The 18,332-nt window shown below is 40.9% G+C and overlaps 1 protein-coding gene across 5 annotated transcripts in view; it reads left to right on the top strand.

The window, feature by feature from the left end:
• CDIN1 (CDAN1 interacting nuclease 1) overlaps positions 1-13,303 on the top strand; it is a 230,677-nt gene extending 217,374 nt beyond the window's left edge. For 3 of the 5 annotated variants that reach the window (XM_047766773.1, XM_047766778.1, XM_047766777.1), the window contains one exon: positions 11,919-13,303. In XM_047766773.1, coding sequence (XP_047622729.1) covers positions 11,919-12,048 — 130 coding nt within the window. In that variant the 3' untranslated portion in view covers positions 12,049-13,303. Of the gene's footprint in view, positions 1-871; positions 1,546-11,918 lie in introns of those variants that run through there. The other 2 variants (XM_047766776.1, XM_047766774.1) reach the window with 2 other exon arrangements.
• Positions 13,304-18,332: the final 5,029 nt, after the last annotated feature.

The following is an 18,332-nucleotide window of genomic DNA, read 5'->3' as shown; positions in this document are numbered from 1 at the left end:
TCACTCATCTTAAACACCTTAAGGTATTTGGAAAGGGAGGAAGAAATAAAACAGATGAACCTGCTGAGATACGGCCAGGAACAGTAGTACTTCATTTTGATTGATGCTTTTACAACCTTATCTCCTAGATAAAAGCTACTGTAAACAAAAGCCTACCTGAATTGATTGTGTTTCAAGGAAGAGAGAGCCACCTGTGTGCAGGGATTGGTTCCCAAGTGCTTAGTTTTTCTTTTTAGCAGTCAGTTTCTACCCACCTCACAGTCACAGGGTTTTTTGTTGTTGTTGTTGTTTTACGTTTGTTTGTTTTTGGCTGCGCACGCCTGCATGTGGAAGTTCCTGGGCCAGGGATCAAATCTGAGCTGCAGGTGTGAGGCACTCCTACCAGGTTTTAAACCACTGCATCATCTCCACAAGAACAGCCTGGAAAGCATAGATTCCTAATAGCCCCTCTGGGAGCTAACTCTTTTAGAGTGTGCAAGTTGGGCATATTTTTAAGGCTTATTTTTCTCACCTTTGAAACTGACTTTTCTTCTCTACATGGTGGAAAGTTACCAGCAGAAGATTTTTTTTTTCCCCAGGTGCATGCTGGCGCTCACAGCTTCTCCTGAGGCAGGGGCTCTGTAATGATTTTCATTTATGTGTTCATACCTCTGCACAACCAGTGCTTAGTGAATAACTCCTGTGTGCCACTGAAATACAAGCTGTCTTCATGGAGCTTGCATTCTAGAAGTATTTCTTTGGTAACTGCATGGTCGGATTAAAAGTATTTTCCTTTTTTCCAAGAACTGTATTTTTAAATTGTTTTTCCTTACCTGATCATTTTTCCTAATGACCTAGATGGTTCTAACTTTTTTTTTTCTCCTCTTTACAGCATTTGCCTTTATGAATCTGCAAAATTGGGAGGCTTGCTTTTGTGGACTGTGACAATTATCCAGAGAGATTTTCCTTATCATGAACTATTTATTGTGAAGTGAGAGAAAATTTTAACTACACATTTAGAGCAAGTTGGGATCTGAACATACCTGAAGCATTGTGTCACATTTGGATAATGATAGATTTATAGGGCAAACATGTATCAGCCTTAATCCTTTAGTTATTTGACTTTGCCAAGGATGAAAATTCCTATAATTTTTTATTTCAAGCAGACTTTTATATATCCAGAACCCATAAATCTCTTTGTGTCTTGAGATAAATGTCTGACTGAACTCTGGGTTACCCCTGTGATCTTTTGTGAACTGAGCTGAAGAAAAAGAGACCCCGTTCCTCTTCTACCTAATAATTAAAAGTCTCTGTAAAAGAAAAAATTGGCAATATTTACATAAAATCTTTCTACTTTATAATGGATTTCTAATCTCGCGTATCCAGAAAGTTGGTAATAAAAAGTTCAGAAGTAACCTCAAAATGTATCAGAGCGAGTCTGTGGTTGACTGGCAAAGACCAAAATGGACTGTCGTGCTGTCAGCCCAGGCTTTGCCAGCATGATGATCACTCTCCATTATGGTTGTCGTATCAATTATAAATTCTCTGGCATCAAACCCTAAATCAGCTAAAATGATGGGTTTACCTCTGGCAGGTTTCCCTGGGGAAATAACTGAGAAAACATGTAATAATTCACACAACCCATTTAGTAAACTACCCCAACATTTGGAAGAAGCCTGGAATATAAACTCTAGGTAGATAGATGTGATTTGTACCCAAGGTCTGCCTGAAATGTTAACATTTAGTACTTACATGTTTTCAAAGTAGATACGACCTTGGGTACTTTGTGATTTTCATGGTTTCAGTTTCTTTTACTGCATTGGGCATTTCTCTCTTCCTCCCTTTTGGGGATGTGTACTGTCCTGTTCATACATCCTCATTTGAAACAGAAAAGCAGGTCCGTTATACTTAAGCTCATCCTGGAGTTTCCGCTGTGGCGCAGAGGGTTAGTGATCTACCTTGTCTCTGTAGAGGCACTGGTTCAACACCACTACCACCACCACCCACTGCCACCCCAGCCTGGCACAGCTGTGCCTCAGATTCAACCCCTGGCCCAGGAACTTCCATATGGCATGGGCACAGCCAAAAAAGAAAAAACTAAAAATTTTTTTTAAAACTATACTTAAAACGCACTCTCCAGTTTCACAATGAAATAATCTCAACGTGCTTCTGATCCCATCATCCCTCTCTGGGATGACCCCTCACCCCAGTCTTCATTCTTCCCTCAGAAAATGTGTGTATAATGGAGAAAATGAAAAGGGCCATTACAGGAATCAATGCAGCAGAGCTAAGAACTCACCTTGTCTGAGAAGACTTCTAGAACACCATGCCATTGCTCTAATTATTCTTTTGCTCGGAACCTTTGGCATTTTGTTTATTCAGTTACTATTATTATTCAATTAATAACTTATATTTTACACTTAAATATGAAGAGTTCCACATTACTGAAGTTTGAGTTGTAGTAACTTGAGAGGAAGATCCTTTTGTGGCTTGTGCTTTATGTAGGGTGAATATGAGGGCTTAAATGAGGTAGGCGCCCAGGAGTTAGTATTTCTCCAAGAAAACAGATATCAAAGACAACAGATTAAATATTAAAAAGCTTCTGCCATGAGCTGTGGTGTAGGTTGCAGATGTGGCTTGGATCCCTGTTGCTGTGGCTGTGGAGTGGGCCAGCAGCTACAGCTCCGATTGGACCCCTAGCCTGGGAACCTCCATATGCCATGGGTGCAGCCCTAAAAAAAAAATTAAAAAGAAAAAAAGCGGGAGTTCCCGTCGTGGCGCAGTGGTTAACGAATCCGACTAGGAACCATGAGGTTGCGGGTTCGGTCCCTGCCCTTGCTCAGTGGGTTAACGATCCGGCGTTGCTGTGAGCTGTGGTGTAGGTTGCAGACGAGGCTCGGATCCCACGTTGCTGTAGCTCTGGCGTAGGCCGGTGGCTGCAGCTCCAATTCAACCCCTAGCCTGGGAACCTCCATATGCCGCGGGAGCGGCCCAAGAAATAGCAACAACAACAACAACAACAACAAAGAAAAAAAGCTTCTGCTTTGTTTTTCAATCCCACCCACCTCAGTTTTTCTCTTTGGGGAAGGGATTTACAATAGGCTAGAAAGACTGTTAGTATAGCATCTAAAAATATCTAGCACAGGACAAAGTGAAGTGGAAATTAAGCACTTTTCCAGGCAATATAGTGTAGACATGAAAATGCTGAGTTATGTAAACACCGTGGAGAATTTCAGGTGGTTGTGTATTTATATACATTTTAGATTTTCTTCAAAATAATGCATTTTCTGTTTGTTTTCTATGTGGCATAAAGGCTTAAAGTTAATCAGTATTTCTAATAAATTTTTCTTTTTTTATTTTCAAAGTTACAGACTGAGTTGATGTAATACAGAGAGTTACAGTTTTAATAACCAAGATCCATGAATTGAGTGAGAATTTCTTAGCAAGGATTCTCTTACTTTAGTTATTTCAGTTTGCGGACACAGAGCTGCCAACCAAAAAAAGCAAATGACAATCAATTTATATTCTTATTTCATCTCTAGATATTACCAAAACAGAATATTTGCATTGTATTTGAAATTGACCATAGTGCCAGAACCTTATGATGCTGTATTACATGATCACTAATCTATTATTATTGTACACATATTTATACACAGGCATAAATACACCCATACTTTGCATATAAACATGTGCAAGCATATTTCACTGGGACTGAAAAGTTATTTACAACTCTGTCTGGAGAAACATACAACAGTGATTAACAAGTGCACAACCAATCTACAACACGCAGATTAAAACTAAATAAACAGTGTAAGAGTTTATTTTAAAACAATTACAAGATGTTTTGTATTTCTCCTTCGTCCTGAACTGTGTGTGTAAGAATGCACCCTTCATGAAAACCACATGCAAGTCTTTTTGATGGCGAAACAATTGACTTCCAACAGCCACATGTCTGTACACATCCTCAAAAGATATCTCGGACCCCACACAGCAACTCACAATGAGGAAGGAAAAAAAAAATGGGGGATCCTCTGCTATCCCTCTTTTGGAGAATTTTCTACTTGCTTATGAGTTGAAAAAGAAGATTTGAGTTGGGGAAACAAAAATTTGAAACAGTACAACTAGGTTTTGTTTTTATTGTTTGATGCAGACCCTCATGAACAAAAAACTTGACTAAAACCATCAAATCATTCCATAGCCCCTTGCCATCCTTCAGCTGAAAATCATCTTAGTAACTTGATCCAGATTTATATTGAAGAACCCTGGTGCATTAGAACCCTTTTCTATGCAGTTGCAGGAATGCAGCTTGCTGGGAAGTGTGTGATCAGTCTCTTTAAGTTTTCTCTTACTCTGTATAGAGAGGCCGGTTGTATAACAGGATGTGAATCCCACCACCCTTCACCTGTATATTATCAAAGGAGATGTAAAAGTGTATTGACTTTTTAAAGACATGTAGTTATTTTCTCCTGGAGCTGAAAACATTGATAAACCAAGTTAATCCCAGGAACATAAGATATATCTTTATCTAGAGGTATTTAGGGAGCAGAAACAGGCCTTCAGAGTTCATTGTTTCAGTCCTGCCTAGCGAGTCTGAACCTTCTTTTCTGGGAAAGCCAATCTCCACTTGACACACTCAGACCCCTTGCCTCCCTCAGTTTTCCTCATAACCGATTCCAGCTGCTTATTTCCATTTATACCAACAGGCTGTGGCCGTGTTCTGGATTTCCTCATGTTTAGATCCTGCCTCATAACTTCTGGATCCCCTCACAGAGAGAGCCCTTTCTCCTCTCTGAATTTTATATGGTGACTCTGTGATTCTCACTCTCCAGCTTGCTTCCACCTAGTTGCCAAGTGCTTCAGATGTGCCTGCTCAAATGTAATCAGAGTAATTGCTTTTACCTGCCTTCTGCCTTGCTTTCTTGTATGCTTCCTAAACGTGGGGGCACTTGAACCGAAGAGTAGCTAGATAGACTTCTTAGTGTCAGACCTTTGACTTCATACTTAAATAATTATCCCCACAGGACAGGTGAATCCCAACTTATACCCTGAGCTGTAGATGAGTCACCTGCCTTCCAAGCCCTTGAGAGAGGTCTCTCTTTTCCAGGTGTTGTCAACATTTTTCCAAGGTGAATGACTGTTATAAATTGCTATGTAAATATGAGGCATAGTGAGAGACAATATAATATAGTGGTTACAAACACAAGCCATAGAGCCAGACTGCTTGGGTTCAAAGCCTGGCCATTTTTGCACCTCATTTTCTCATCTGTGAAGTGGAGATAATCACACTGCCCTCCACATAGGGCTCCTGTGCATATCAAATTAGTCCGTATGTATAAAAGTATTTGAAACACTGCCTGCCACACGAATGTGCAGTTAGTTGCCTCTTTGTAGTTGGGTACTGGAATCATTTTTCTCTAGACAGCATCTTTTGTTTTTTAATTAGAATATAGTTGGTTTAGTTGTGTCAATTTCTGCTGTATAGCATAGTGACCCAGTCATAAGTACATATACATAATGTCTGGTCAAGGGCCTTCTGAAATCTCTGGAGATACAGAAGCTGAACAGGCTTCAGGAACCCAACCAGGGAGTTGGTTATTGGGGCTAATTTAGCCGAATGATTTCTAATGTGTTATTGGGAATCTCTCAATTCCTGCCTTTTTTTTTTTTGTCTTTTGTCTTTTGTCCTTTTAGGGCCACACCCACAGCATATGGAGGTTCACAGGCCAGGAGTCCAATCGAAGCTGTAGCCACCAGCCCTCACCAGAGCCACAGCAACGCTGAATCTGAGCCATGTCTGCAACCTACACCACAGCTCACAGCAAGGCCGGATCCTTAACTCACTGAGCGAGGCCAGGGATCAAACCCGCATCCTCATGGTTCCTAGTCCAATTTGTTTCTGCTGCTCCGTAATGGGAATGCCCCTAAATTCCTGCATTTACCTTTCATTTCAGCACTCTCTGAAAAAGGTGCCTCGTGGAAAAGTCTAGCAATAGGAAGTTCATAGTCTTCTCTTTTCTCCATAAATTAAACCACCATCCAAGTAGTTCCTGTGTTATAGGAGGGTGTGGGGGAGGGGGGCATTTTTGAAATAGTTTAGAAAGTATAAGCAAGTCCTTCCTGAATTGGGGGGCCCAAATATCCTTTCTGTGCCTCTGTGTTTCTTAGAGAGTTGTAGAAAGACTTGATTTATAATTTCTACCATATTCTGTCCAACATCCATAATCTAACACCCTCAGAGACTATCTGAGGATAACTAAATTTTTCTGGAAAACTGAGAATTTACTCAGTGAAGTACGATTTTTAAAATATTCTTGGTGAAAATTTTTTTTTTAAATATCTTACAGATTGTACTGCCTTTTTTAACTGAACAAAATGTAACCGGCATCTGTTTTTCCTGGACTATCCTCAGCACCTGTTGAGATTGACAAAGTCTATTTGCCCCAACACCAAACAACCTTGGGTCCCCACAATTGCAGTGGGTTTTGGGGTTTGTTTTTTTTTTTAATGCTTCTTCCTTAGTTGTCAGCAGTCACCTCAACTGGCAGTGTTCTGCCTGTAACCAGCCACCCAATTTCCACCCTCTCTTTGCACCTTCAGAAGCCCAATAACCAAGTTTTTAACACCAAAACCACTAGAATGGAGAAAATGTGCAGAATTCTTCTTCATTTTTATATATGATTGCTATATTTCTTTGGGTCACCCCAGCATCCTAAATGTGCAACAGGGAGGGATGTTGGTATCTAGTATAAGTTAGAAGCCAAGAAGCTCTGTTAGTATAAAAGCACAGAGTTGCTTCATATCTGAGCTTTGCCTTGAGGAAGAGTTGCTGCTTACTGATAATCTCATTCAGTAACCCCTCCTGCTATAAAGCCTGGGTGCACTGACAGAAGCCAGTCTATAGCCAACAGGACTTCTCCGTCCTGCATATGTGAAGAATGGCATTTGATTACTCAAGTCTGTAGTGCAGGTATATATCTTAGTTATCTATTGCTGTATAACAAATTGCCCCAAAACTAAGTGACTTAACACACATCTGTTATGTCCCTTTTTCTGCGGATCGGGAATCTGAGTGTCACTTTGCTGAGTCCACTCCTTCACCATCTCTTCCAGGCTGCATTCAAGGTATTGGCCCAGGGTCTGTGGTCTCATCTAAAGGTTTGACTGAGGAAAGATGCACCTCCAGACTCACTCAGTAGTCATTACTCACGTTGAATCAAAATCAAATCCTTGGTTACTGTCAAACATTGCCCAAAGTCTGCGCTCAAGAGCTACAGCAGAACTCTAATCTGTTATCCCAAGAGCACCATAAAAATGGGTGAATGAGTGTGCTGCAGCCCTACGTGCTCATTCCTGGGTCACGCACACTTTGTCATTCTCATGCTTCCTCAAACATCTTAGAGTTTTCCTCTGAGTCAGGTCCAGACTACAGATAAGTCTCCTTAAAAGGTGACATGAGAACCCTCCACAACAGTCTGGGAGGGAGAGCATCTCCTCTCTTTTTCTGGCTGAAGTCTAGTTTCGTGTTACCCTATTGAGTAGACTGACCACTGCATCCACTGCATCATAGCAAGACAGTCACAGACCCTCCATCTGGTCCTGGGTTCCAAAACAGGTTCCTCCACTTTTTAGCTACAAGACCTTTGCAAGATACTTATTGCTCTGGGCCTCAGTTTCTTTGTTTGTAGAATGGGGACAAGGATTGTATCTCCCTCCCTCATGGAGTTGACTTGAGAATTAAATGGATCGATATGTGTAAAGTGCCTAGAATAGTGCCTGGCGCATAGTAAGTGCTATGAAATTATTGATAATTAACATCGTTTTAACTGTTAGGATTACTACCGCTGTGATCTGTAAGCGTGCCGTGAGTATGCTCATCCTGGTCACTGGTAGAAATGCCAAGCCATGAGAACAGCTGAGTCCTTCCAGCATGCCTATCTCTAGACTATCACTGATTCAGTAACCAGTACAAAGCTGTCTGATCCTATTATTACTAACTCCATGTTCTCCATCTTGTCCTGGAGGCATCTGTCACATACTAGGTACTGTGCTAGGCCTAGAGACACAAATATAAATAAAACACCGTCTTTGTCTTCAAAAAAATCACAGTAGAGCAGAGAGACAAATGGTGAAACACATAATCCCTGGGAGACAGCTATGCACAAAACCCACAAGAAGGTACCCAGCTTTTATTCTGCAATCTCCTACTTAATTTCTCTACTCTAAAATGGAAAGAAACCAGAGAAACACATTTATAAAGTGAGGAGCTTTTATCTTTCATACCCTCAAGGTCTGTCATGGCTCTTGACTTTCACCTCCCATTTTTTTTAAGAGGCATTTGTTATTTTTGCTGATTTGGTGGTATTTTATTTGCAAGCCGAGTTACTTGTTCAGGAGTCATTCACATTCCAAGCTCTGCCCCATAGGAGTTTTTTTAAATCCATTTGGAGTCATTGCTCTCATTACTTGACCATAGATATAGTAACTTTCAAATTAGAGTCAACCTTGAAAGGTGTTTACACAACCAATTTAAATATCCATCCCAGTACCTAGTGTCTCCAGCCTGGTAAGGAAGGCTACAGTCCCAGGAGCAGACCAGCCCTCTGCTTTGCACATTTGCTCCGAACCAGGGACTCTCTTCTCTTTTAAATTCTGTTCATAGTCCTTTTGATTTTTATTGGTCACAGAGGTTATATTTGCCTTCCCAGTGATCCCATTCTTGTCCAGTAGTTCCACAATAAATGGAAATAAGCATCCAAGGGTGACATCTCTAGGCCCACTAGCATGTACTTGACCTACATCGAAATTTCCTAGCTCTTGTTTTTCCCTGTTTTATACCTTTTCAGAAGGACATACTCTTGGATTGCTTGGTTTTTCTGACTGTTGCCTACGATGTTCCCTCCTATTAGTTCCCATAACCAAGGAATCAATCATATAAAGTTGTGTAGTGTGATCAACCCCTTCATACACAGATAGGTTGCTGAAAGGTCTTCTTGCTAGCATCTGGATCCTGAGCTGTTGGAGAAAGCTTGAAAGTGCACTCAGAGGATTGGGAACAAGGTCGGAGCTTGTTCTTCCATTAAATCTCCAAACTTCTCACCCTCTAAAGTCCCCAATCTAATCTTTTTCTTTCTTTCTTTCTTTCTTTCTTTTTTTTTTAGGGCTACACCTGCAGCATATGAAAGTTCCGAGACTCAGGGTCAAAATCGGAGCTGCAGCTGCTGGCCTATGCCACAACCACAGCAATGCAGGATCTGACCCACTGAGCAAGGTCAGGGATCAAACCCACATCCTCAGGGACACCAGTCGGGTTCTTCACCCTGAGCCATAACGGGAACTCTCAAGGACTACATAATTTGAAAGCATCCATCTACCAGTCTCCCTTCACAAAGGGAAGTTGTAATTAATTAAGCATATATTGTTGGTCAGAGCTTATGAACCACATGAGAAAGCTAGTATTACCTACGTTAACATAATACCAAAAAATCTAGGGAACAAAGACTTGGGGAGATGGTGGAAGCTTATGATGAGTCATTTGTCATTTATACTAAGAACAGTTTGTAGATCTGTGAGGCTACCTTCAGAGAGTCCTCAGAGCATACCACCACAGGAAACATTCAGATTCACAATCTTGCAAAACCTTTTTCAGTTGCCAATTTCATCTGTTGCCTCACAAGTTCAATAAGTCCCCATTCTTGGTCATCGAGATGTCCCCCAGCCCAGCTTTTCTGCCTAGAAAATTCCATTTCCATAAAGAGCTGTCATGCTTTGTGTCCTTTGGCTTATGATTCAGGAAAAATGCAAGCTGCCCTTACTTTCTCAGCGCTGGTGATATGTGTTTTTGTTTTATTAAATCTTTAAAACACTGGGCTCGTTGTTTATGACCTCTATATATTCTTTTGTTCTTTTCCATGACTGGTTAGATCACCTTTCCTTTTTTTTTCTCCTCTTTGTAAAAATATGAGTGCACTTTTAAAGAACATCATGGCCTCCAGGATGGCTGCATACGTAATAAAACGGACAAATGTGTTGAGCTTGACATTAAGTCTCTGGAGGCTGTAACCCAGGGCTGCTTCCCTGACAGGTTTGAGGCTTCTCAGATGGGGTCCTCAGAATCGTTGGTCTTCCTGCTCTGGCCAGACCTGTTTTGACAAACCTGAGGTCATGTGATACTAGTTGCAGAGCTCTTTGTGAAATAAAGATACCAAATGGTATCCATTGCAGACTATTGTTTGGTTAAAAGTTGCTTAGAAACCCTTAGTTAAGATGGAAGCAAAGCCATGTCCAGGTCCACGTTCACCTGGTATGCACTTAAGCACCAGGGTCCTGCACACCCCCATGCCCAGATGCCTGACTTCTGACTGTAAAGGAAACTCTTCTCAGAGATACTGAGAAACCGAAGCATCTGCAGTCAGCCCTGAATTCGGGTAAATGTTACAGGACCCGGTGCTCCAAGGCGCCTCATCCTATACAGTCCCTGTGTCCCCCAGAAGAAGTTCAGTTGACAAGTCACCGTCTTAGGATCCTGTCTCCCCCATGGAGGGGATGCAAAAGTTTTCATTGATCTCGGGTACAGCTTGACTACTGCTCTGATAGGAATCCCTGAATAAACTATTCCATGACATCCCACTGAACTTGTTCCTGGGCATACAGTATCTTGCAGCCCATCCTGTACTGTTAGTTTTGGCAAGTACACTTCAGCATATAATAAATCATGGAAGGAAAAGGCTTTTTGGCCTAGCACGGTTCAGCCCACTGTAATGTCAGAATACAGAAAGCAGTTCTGTTTTTAGACATCCTTTTACCAACCCAACATTCATAATTTATGATTTCACTGTAAAATTCCTGCAACACGACACCAAAAGTAGAGCTGCCCTTTAATTAAGTACTCTCGGTAGGAAAAACGTGAAACTGATGTGCAAAACATCTCTGCGCACACAGTGATTGATAGTGATTACATCGTCATGAACCCAACCTCGAGGTCTCAACTTCCTGCTGCGTGAAGCAGTCTGTGGGCTACTTCCTAAGTCTGCTCTGACCCAAACTGGAGATAATTTGGAGGCACAATTCAAAAATATGGAGATTTCAAGCCTGTCTCTATACTTTTTCACAGCTCAACAGGGCATTATGCCTCATTTTCATAAGAACCTACAATCAAATTTCATGCCATGTTCATACCGAGGGATGTTATAACGAAGAGAATAAAGGGTCCAAGAGAAGGTCTTTTTTTGTAGGATCTCAGTTGTCATATGGGTTTTTTGGGCTTTTTTTTAAGACTAGAAAGTATGAATGACAGAAGAAACTTCTGGCTCTATCGTGAATAAAGCATTATAGCCAGGAGGGTCTTGAGCTGTTCCATTTTTTAAATTGTTTTTCAAACATTTTTTTCCTTAGTTGAAAATAGGTAAGTTTGGGGAGTTCTCTTGTGGCTCAGTGGGTTAAGAATCTGGTGTTGTCCCTGCAGCAGCTTAGGTCACTGCTGAGGCATGTTTTCGATGCCTGGCTCAGGGACTTGAGCCTGCCGCAGGCATAGCCAAAAAACCAAAAAAAAAGAAAATATGTAAGTTTTATTTTTAAAAGAGCACCTCTAAATGTCAGAGGCTAAAATCCCAAGCCAGGTGCTTCCCAGCTCAACACTATTCCAACTCTGGTTTTATCCTTCAAGGGTAGTCATAACACCTGACTGAGAGGTAACTAGGGTGGTAGAATAATTCAGGCTCCTTGAGAGAAAGGTAACAGATCCATCCAGGGTGGTAAAGTTTGCTATTAAATAAGCTCTTTGGTATAAGTTCAGCTACTTTCAGGCATAATCATGGCAACCAAAACAAAAACTTTGTCCTATGAAGTCATTTAATCATCTCATCCATGCTTCAGAGATTACTTTTCCCTGGAACCGTGTTGATATTGTCCATGTCTGTTATTTTCTCGTGTTTTTGCAGGTTCGGGCCAGGTTTAGTCATCTACTGGTATGGATTTATCCAGGAGCTGGACTGTAACCGGGAGAGAGGCATCTTGCTCCAAGCCTGTTTTCCCACCGACATCGTCACCTTATGCCATAACGTAGCTTGACCCCAATGATCCTGGAAGAGAAGCCGGGAGGAAAAGGTGAATCCGGAAGCAATTTTACTTTCCTGCCACGTAAACTCCTGGCAACATCTGCCCTGAACTTCAGCTGAACTCTCACTGCCCATGGTCACACCACTACCTCTTTAGACAAACATATCAAGAGTTTCTGTTTTCCTTCATCCGTTGCTGATGTGAACAGCCAAGTACTACAGACACAACCCACTCATTATCAGCATTTCTGTCTCTGTCAAACAGTTAGTTTATAGATAGTCATAATCTTTCTTCCTTCCGGATGGTTTCTCCTTATATACTGAACAAAAGGAAAAATGCGGAGACTGAAAGGTGTGATTTTTCAATTCTCCTCCCACTTACCGAATCACCCTCTGATTTTTTTTTTTTCTTTCCAAGCCTTTATTCACTCTCTCTCCCTTCCCATTTCTCTTCATGTGTACTCATGGATACCCAGGGTTGCGTTACCATTCTGGAATAATCTGGCATAGTCCTAGCAAAGCCAAAATCATGAAGGCTGCAACTCGATTTTCACTCTCACCTGCAAGGGCAGACCTCGCTGGGAACCCATGCTTGTTTTGTCCAGTCTTTATGGTTTCCTGACTTGGATGGCATTAAGCCAAGCTGCAAAAATATACTCGATGAGAATTTCCTCTTTATAATACACATTCGAACACCAAACATGTTCCATTTATCTCATTGAAAAGCGTCAATTACGTTGTGTCTGGAAACCACACTCCTTCTCTGGATTGAGGGCCGAGGGGAGAGGATGGAAAGTCGGTGCCAGCACTGACAAGAGTTTATTTTTAAACACGGCTAGCATCGGTATGTATGATCGTCGGTATTTTTATGAGTATAATTTTTCAAAAGTGCATTTTGTACCCTGCTTTGTATCTGCATTTTATACCACATAATTATACAACACTCAAATAATTTAGGCATTAGGAATGTTCCTGCTTTGAATGAATTAAGTGTACCAAAAATAAACCTGGAGCTATTTTCAAGTAAGCAAAATAAAGGAAGTTTCGGATTGTTCATTTTCATTTATTCCCTTTGCCTGCTGCAGACCAAATCTCCAGCTAAAGCAAAACATCAATAAATTCATTATGAACCTGTCTTTTAGGAAGTTAAAAATGAAGCCATTCCCAAAATGTATTTAGTAAAATACTTGCCCTCATGCTGACAAAACATTCTTTATAATGTTGAATGAGTTTGGAAATATTAGTGAAAATGTAACTTTTACACATACTTTCAAGTTACATATATTGCTTGGTTCCTTAAAAAGACTAAATATACCATTTGTGATTTGTTCTGTTTGTACCTAAGAAGGTTAGCAGAAGTTGGCCTGCTGTCTTTCCTTTTGGTTCTCTTTTTGTCCAGGCCAGAGATCAAACCCTTGCCACAGCAGTAACCAGAGCCACAGCAGTGGTAATACCAGATCATTAACCTGCTGAGCCGCCAGGGAACTCCTTGCCTTTTCTTTTGAGGGACACAAATATGTTGGGTTCAGACATGGATTTTGACTCTGTTGTAGGCTGTGTTAAACAAAAGTGGAAGAAAAAGAAGATGATATGATAAAGAGGATCGGGCAAACTTCTGTTTCAGTGTAAAATTCACCGTGCAGGTTTTGTGAGTGAAATAGAATAATTGAAAACCACTACTGTTGTCTTGATACACCCCTCCTTCCACACACATTCACACATTTTAGACAGAACTGTTGTTAAAAGCAGTTTCCATGGTATGCTCTCAACTGCCTTTTCATCTTTAGGAATAAATTACATTTATCTGCACAGATGTTGAAAATCCTGTTAAACCCTTGTCAGGGATTTATTTGTTTTACATCAAACAAATTTATGAAGAAGGTGCACAAATAAATTTAAAAAGTAAAAGAGGCACTTGAATTTCATATTTGTTCTTCTACCTGGTGACCTGAGGTAACCTGTTAGTGGAAGGTACCTCTGTTCTCCAGAAAAGGCACCACCCCCTCAGTCCTAACCCCCTGAGCCACCAGGGAACTCCAAGTTACAAGTTATGTAAAACTAAGTTTTGGAGTTCCCACTATGTTGCAGTGGGTTAAGGATCCAGTGTTGCTGCAGCTGCGGCATAGATCACATCTGTGGCTCAGCTTTGATCTCTGCCTCAAGAACTTCCATATTCTGCAGGCGCAGCTAAAATAAAAACCCAAGCAAACAAAAAGCCTAAGCTTTACTCCACATAAAAACTAATGTGATTATAATGTCTATTACTTTTCAGTTGGAAGAGTGGAGTAAAGGGACAAACATTCCTAGACTGGAAGCCGAAATCCTCCTTGTTCTTTTTTTATGTAAGAAATACTTCTCTGTGCTATCGCCAAATGTGTTGTTTGTTTACTTGCATTTTTTTGTTTTGTTTTGTTTTGTTTTAGTTTAGACAGTTTAAACATCAACCCTAGAAAGTAGACATGGGGTGACAACTTTTTGGGGTTTTTTTGCTCTCCTCATTAGAACATTAACATTGAAGTCAAATCCTGTTTTATGGAGCTTGCTGCAAACTGTGTTAATGAATTGTGCCAAATCAGAAAGAAGGAGCATGTGTACAAACATAAAACTAAAAAAAAAAAAAAAAAAAACAACCTAAACCAAATGGTATTTTCCGTGGCATATGTAAACTTGCCAAGCGTCTGCCCTTGAAAACAAACCAGAGACCCTGTTTGTTTGAAGCGTGCAGAGGGATGACAGAGCAAAGCTGATCCAGCACTGATATTTCAGGTGACTTCATAGACTCCTTCCCACCCCATCCCTACCCAAAAAAACTCCAAACAAACAAACAAAAAACAATGAGAATTCTTTTTTTTTTTTATTTTGTGTCAGGTGAGGTGTATGTCAACTCTCTAAACACTCCTAAATCATATATAAAGGGGAGGGTCAGGGGTGCAGAGTAGAAAACTGGATCTCCAGGAGAAATCCTTTTCCTTGAAACATAGGCACATGGACCTGTTCATGGTTGGCCAGGCTTGATTCCATCCTGGAAAAGATGATAAGTTGTTAGTCTTTGGGGGGGTACATTAACTCACTAAAGCCACCAGGGGACGGCTTACAGCCCTGGATGAGCTCATGCACTAAATGGCCCCCAGTGGGTCTGGCTAATTAACACCTAGCACCCAAGTGAACAGTTAATTCCCTCGCCCGTCACTGAGGGGCTACACCCAGTGTTTCCTTTCCTCTCTGGAACCAGAATACCTGAGCTGTCTGTTTTTTTTGTTTGTTTGTTTGTTTTTTAATGGCTGCACCCATGGCATATGAAAGTTCCCTGGCCAGGGACTGAATCTGAACTAAAGTTGTGACAATGCCAGATCCTTTAACCCACTGCACCCAGCCTGGGATTGAACTCTTACCTCCATGACAACCCAAGCCACTGCAGTCAGGTTCTTATCCCACTGTGCCACAGTGGGAACTCCTGTCTGCTCTTTTTTAACCTGCTCCTTTCTACAAACCTGGAGTCTCAATTGCAGTAAATCTTTCATGTGCTACTTACTATCTTCACTTCCTGCCTCTTCCCAATCGTGCTCCCCTTCTCTGGCCTTTTCAGTTTCCTTTCTTGGAGATACACAGTCTGCACCTTCTCAATCCCCCTTGGCTCTTTCTCTCTAGAAAATAATCCCAGGACGAAAATGCAGCGTCCTGATCCACATGTTTTCGGAGTGGGGGTTGGAGGAGAGTGCTTGACCGAAACCCTCCAGGAAAGAGCTTCTCCACGTGCCCAAGTATTGACGGGCATGCCTGGCATCTGAAAATCCTTAGACTTGTCACTAATAAAAGATAGCCCATGGTCAAATATGGGCTGTGGGTTAGGCTACTGGTAACTGCCTAGCAAAAAGAGCCAAAAGAACATGTAAGGTTTAGCGGTACTTTCAGCTGAGTGGGGGCATTCAGATGATTAAAGTTACAAATTAAAATAGGAGCAAAATGTCTCTGTGATTTCGTTAGAGAATCACTCCTGGCTCATTTGTCTTGGGGGCAGCTTGTCATTCTCCATGTGATCTAATAGGAGCAAATAGCCTCAAAATCTCTTTTGTGACCAGGACGGGAGGAGAACATCTCTCACTTGGCCCATTCTCATTTAGGGTCAAGGAACAAAGCCAGCTTAACTGGAGAGGAAACTCCAAGGCAAACAATGGGCGTTTGCCTCACTGTCACCATTTATAGAGAGGTGCCTCTCTGGGCCTCCTGTTAAGTCACTCTCAAGTTACGGAAGGGTCGCAGTGACAAAGTTGGCACCATCTAATTGTATTAGCCCCAAGCTAACCTTCCTATATATAGTAGAAACATTCTGAAGATGTTTTATTAAGAACAGGCCTGGATTCCAAAGATTAAGGGAGATGGAATTATGAATTAAATAATAACCAGAACAGCTTGGGTTCCCCTTGTAATTTTTCACTTTCCTGCTATTGTGTTGAACGTGGCTGTGAGACAAAGAGCTGCTTAGGTCAAGGACTATAAATTAAAGTTTTCATACAATAGTCATCCCCTGAAATGATTTCAAAGCTTGATCAAAGTACTTCAAAAAGACTTAAAACTTTTCCACAATGCAGGGGGAGGGGACACTCTCATTTGATGCCTTGATTTGCAGCCGAGTTCCATCTTGGCATCATACCTACTTTATATAAAATCCCACCTATTAAAGAAATCCAACTTGTTCTTATTGTTATCTCATGAACAACCAGAGGAGATTTACATTTCCATCTAGTTAACTGGCGCAACTAAACATTTTGAAGCACTTGGAATGTAAGGGAAAGATACGTAGAATACTGTTTTAAAATACACAGAACTTGGATTTCCCTGGTAGCCTAGCAGGTTAAGGATCCAGCATTGTCACTGCTGTGGCACAAGTTTGATCCCTATTCCTGGAACTTCCTCATGCCAAGGGTGTGGCCAAAAAAATAAATGAATAAAATAAAATAAGCATAACTTGACAATATTTCATCATGATACTCAAGGTATTTAAGATTGTCTGACTCCCTGTCTTAGAATAAAGTAGTTATCAGTGGATTTATTTGGCATCTTTTTTTTTTTTTTTTATGGCTGTATCTGCAGCACATGGAAATTACTGAGCTAGGGGTCAAATCAGCGCTTCAGCTGCAAGACCTACACCACAATCACAACTCCAGATCCAAGGCACATCTGTGACCTACACAGCAGCTTGTGGCAACACCAGATCCTTAACCCAGAGTGAAGCCAGGGATCAAACCCGCATCCTCACGGAGACTGACAGGTTCTTAACCTACTGAGCCACAATAGAAACTCCTATTTGGCATCTTAACAGTCACAGTAACAGATTTCATTTTTCATCTCTTTTCCTTCATCACTTGCATATGAGACCTGGAGCTGTCTCATATCACGAGCAAGGATAATCGGAAGCACCCTAGTGGTAGCCAAGCTAAGCAAATTCCAGGCCCAACTATACATAAGGACAATGTAGGATAACTACAACAATGTCAGCCAAAGACCCATGCTTCTTTGTCAGGTAATTTTTACTTTTTTAAAAGGAAGGTCATTTTGAAATGCTGACATGAGATATAACCAAGTCAATTAAGTAATAACAATGGAAGTTCAGAGTTTAATTGAGGCCTGAATGTGAAGCCACTGACCATTAACCTAAAGCGGTCATGAATTCCCCTGGAAATGGCCTCAGTTCAGGGTATTTCTAGAATAGCTAGCACTTTTTTCTTTAAAAAAAAAGTCTTTGTCATTTTTATATTTAACACAGATATAATCAGACATAGCAATTGAGTGTATCTATGGAAGACTTTTTAAATTTTAATTGGAATCGCTTTTATAGGGCAAATCAAAATTTACATAATCAAAACAACCTCTGTGTTGTAAGTAAACCCAAAGTTGTAAGCACCTTTTGTTTGATTGTGCCCCATTTATTTCAACTGGTGACACATTTCTTTCTACAGTGGTTTAACAGCAAGATTTCTGACTCGACTATAAGTTCCATAGAGTAGAAACTATATCTTATGCACTGCTCTGTCCCCCAGTAGCTAACAGAGTTCCTGGCACAGAGCAGGTGTTCAGTAAATGTTGAATGCACAAATTAATGACTGTTAAATTTATATTAAATATGTTCTCCCTCACTCGCATTAAAGAAATAATTGGACCCTTTTAATTTTCACTTTCTCATTTTCTTCAGCTGAAAACTAGGGCTATTTATTGGAATCAGAGAAAAGCATCATATATTTCGGTGTTAATTAGAGAATTAATTACCTTAGAAATCCTCAAAATCTGAAATACAGCCGT

Source organism: Phacochoerus africanus, chromosome 2 (assembly GCF_016906955.1).
Source record: "Phacochoerus africanus isolate WHEZ1 chromosome 2, ROS_Pafr_v1, whole genome shotgun sequence".
In the NCBI taxonomy this organism is placed as follows: Eukaryota; Metazoa; Chordata; class Mammalia; order Artiodactyla; family Suidae; genus Phacochoerus; species Phacochoerus africanus.
The sequence above is the reverse complement of the archived record's forward strand: the minus strand, read 5'-3'. Positions and strand labels throughout refer to the sequence as shown.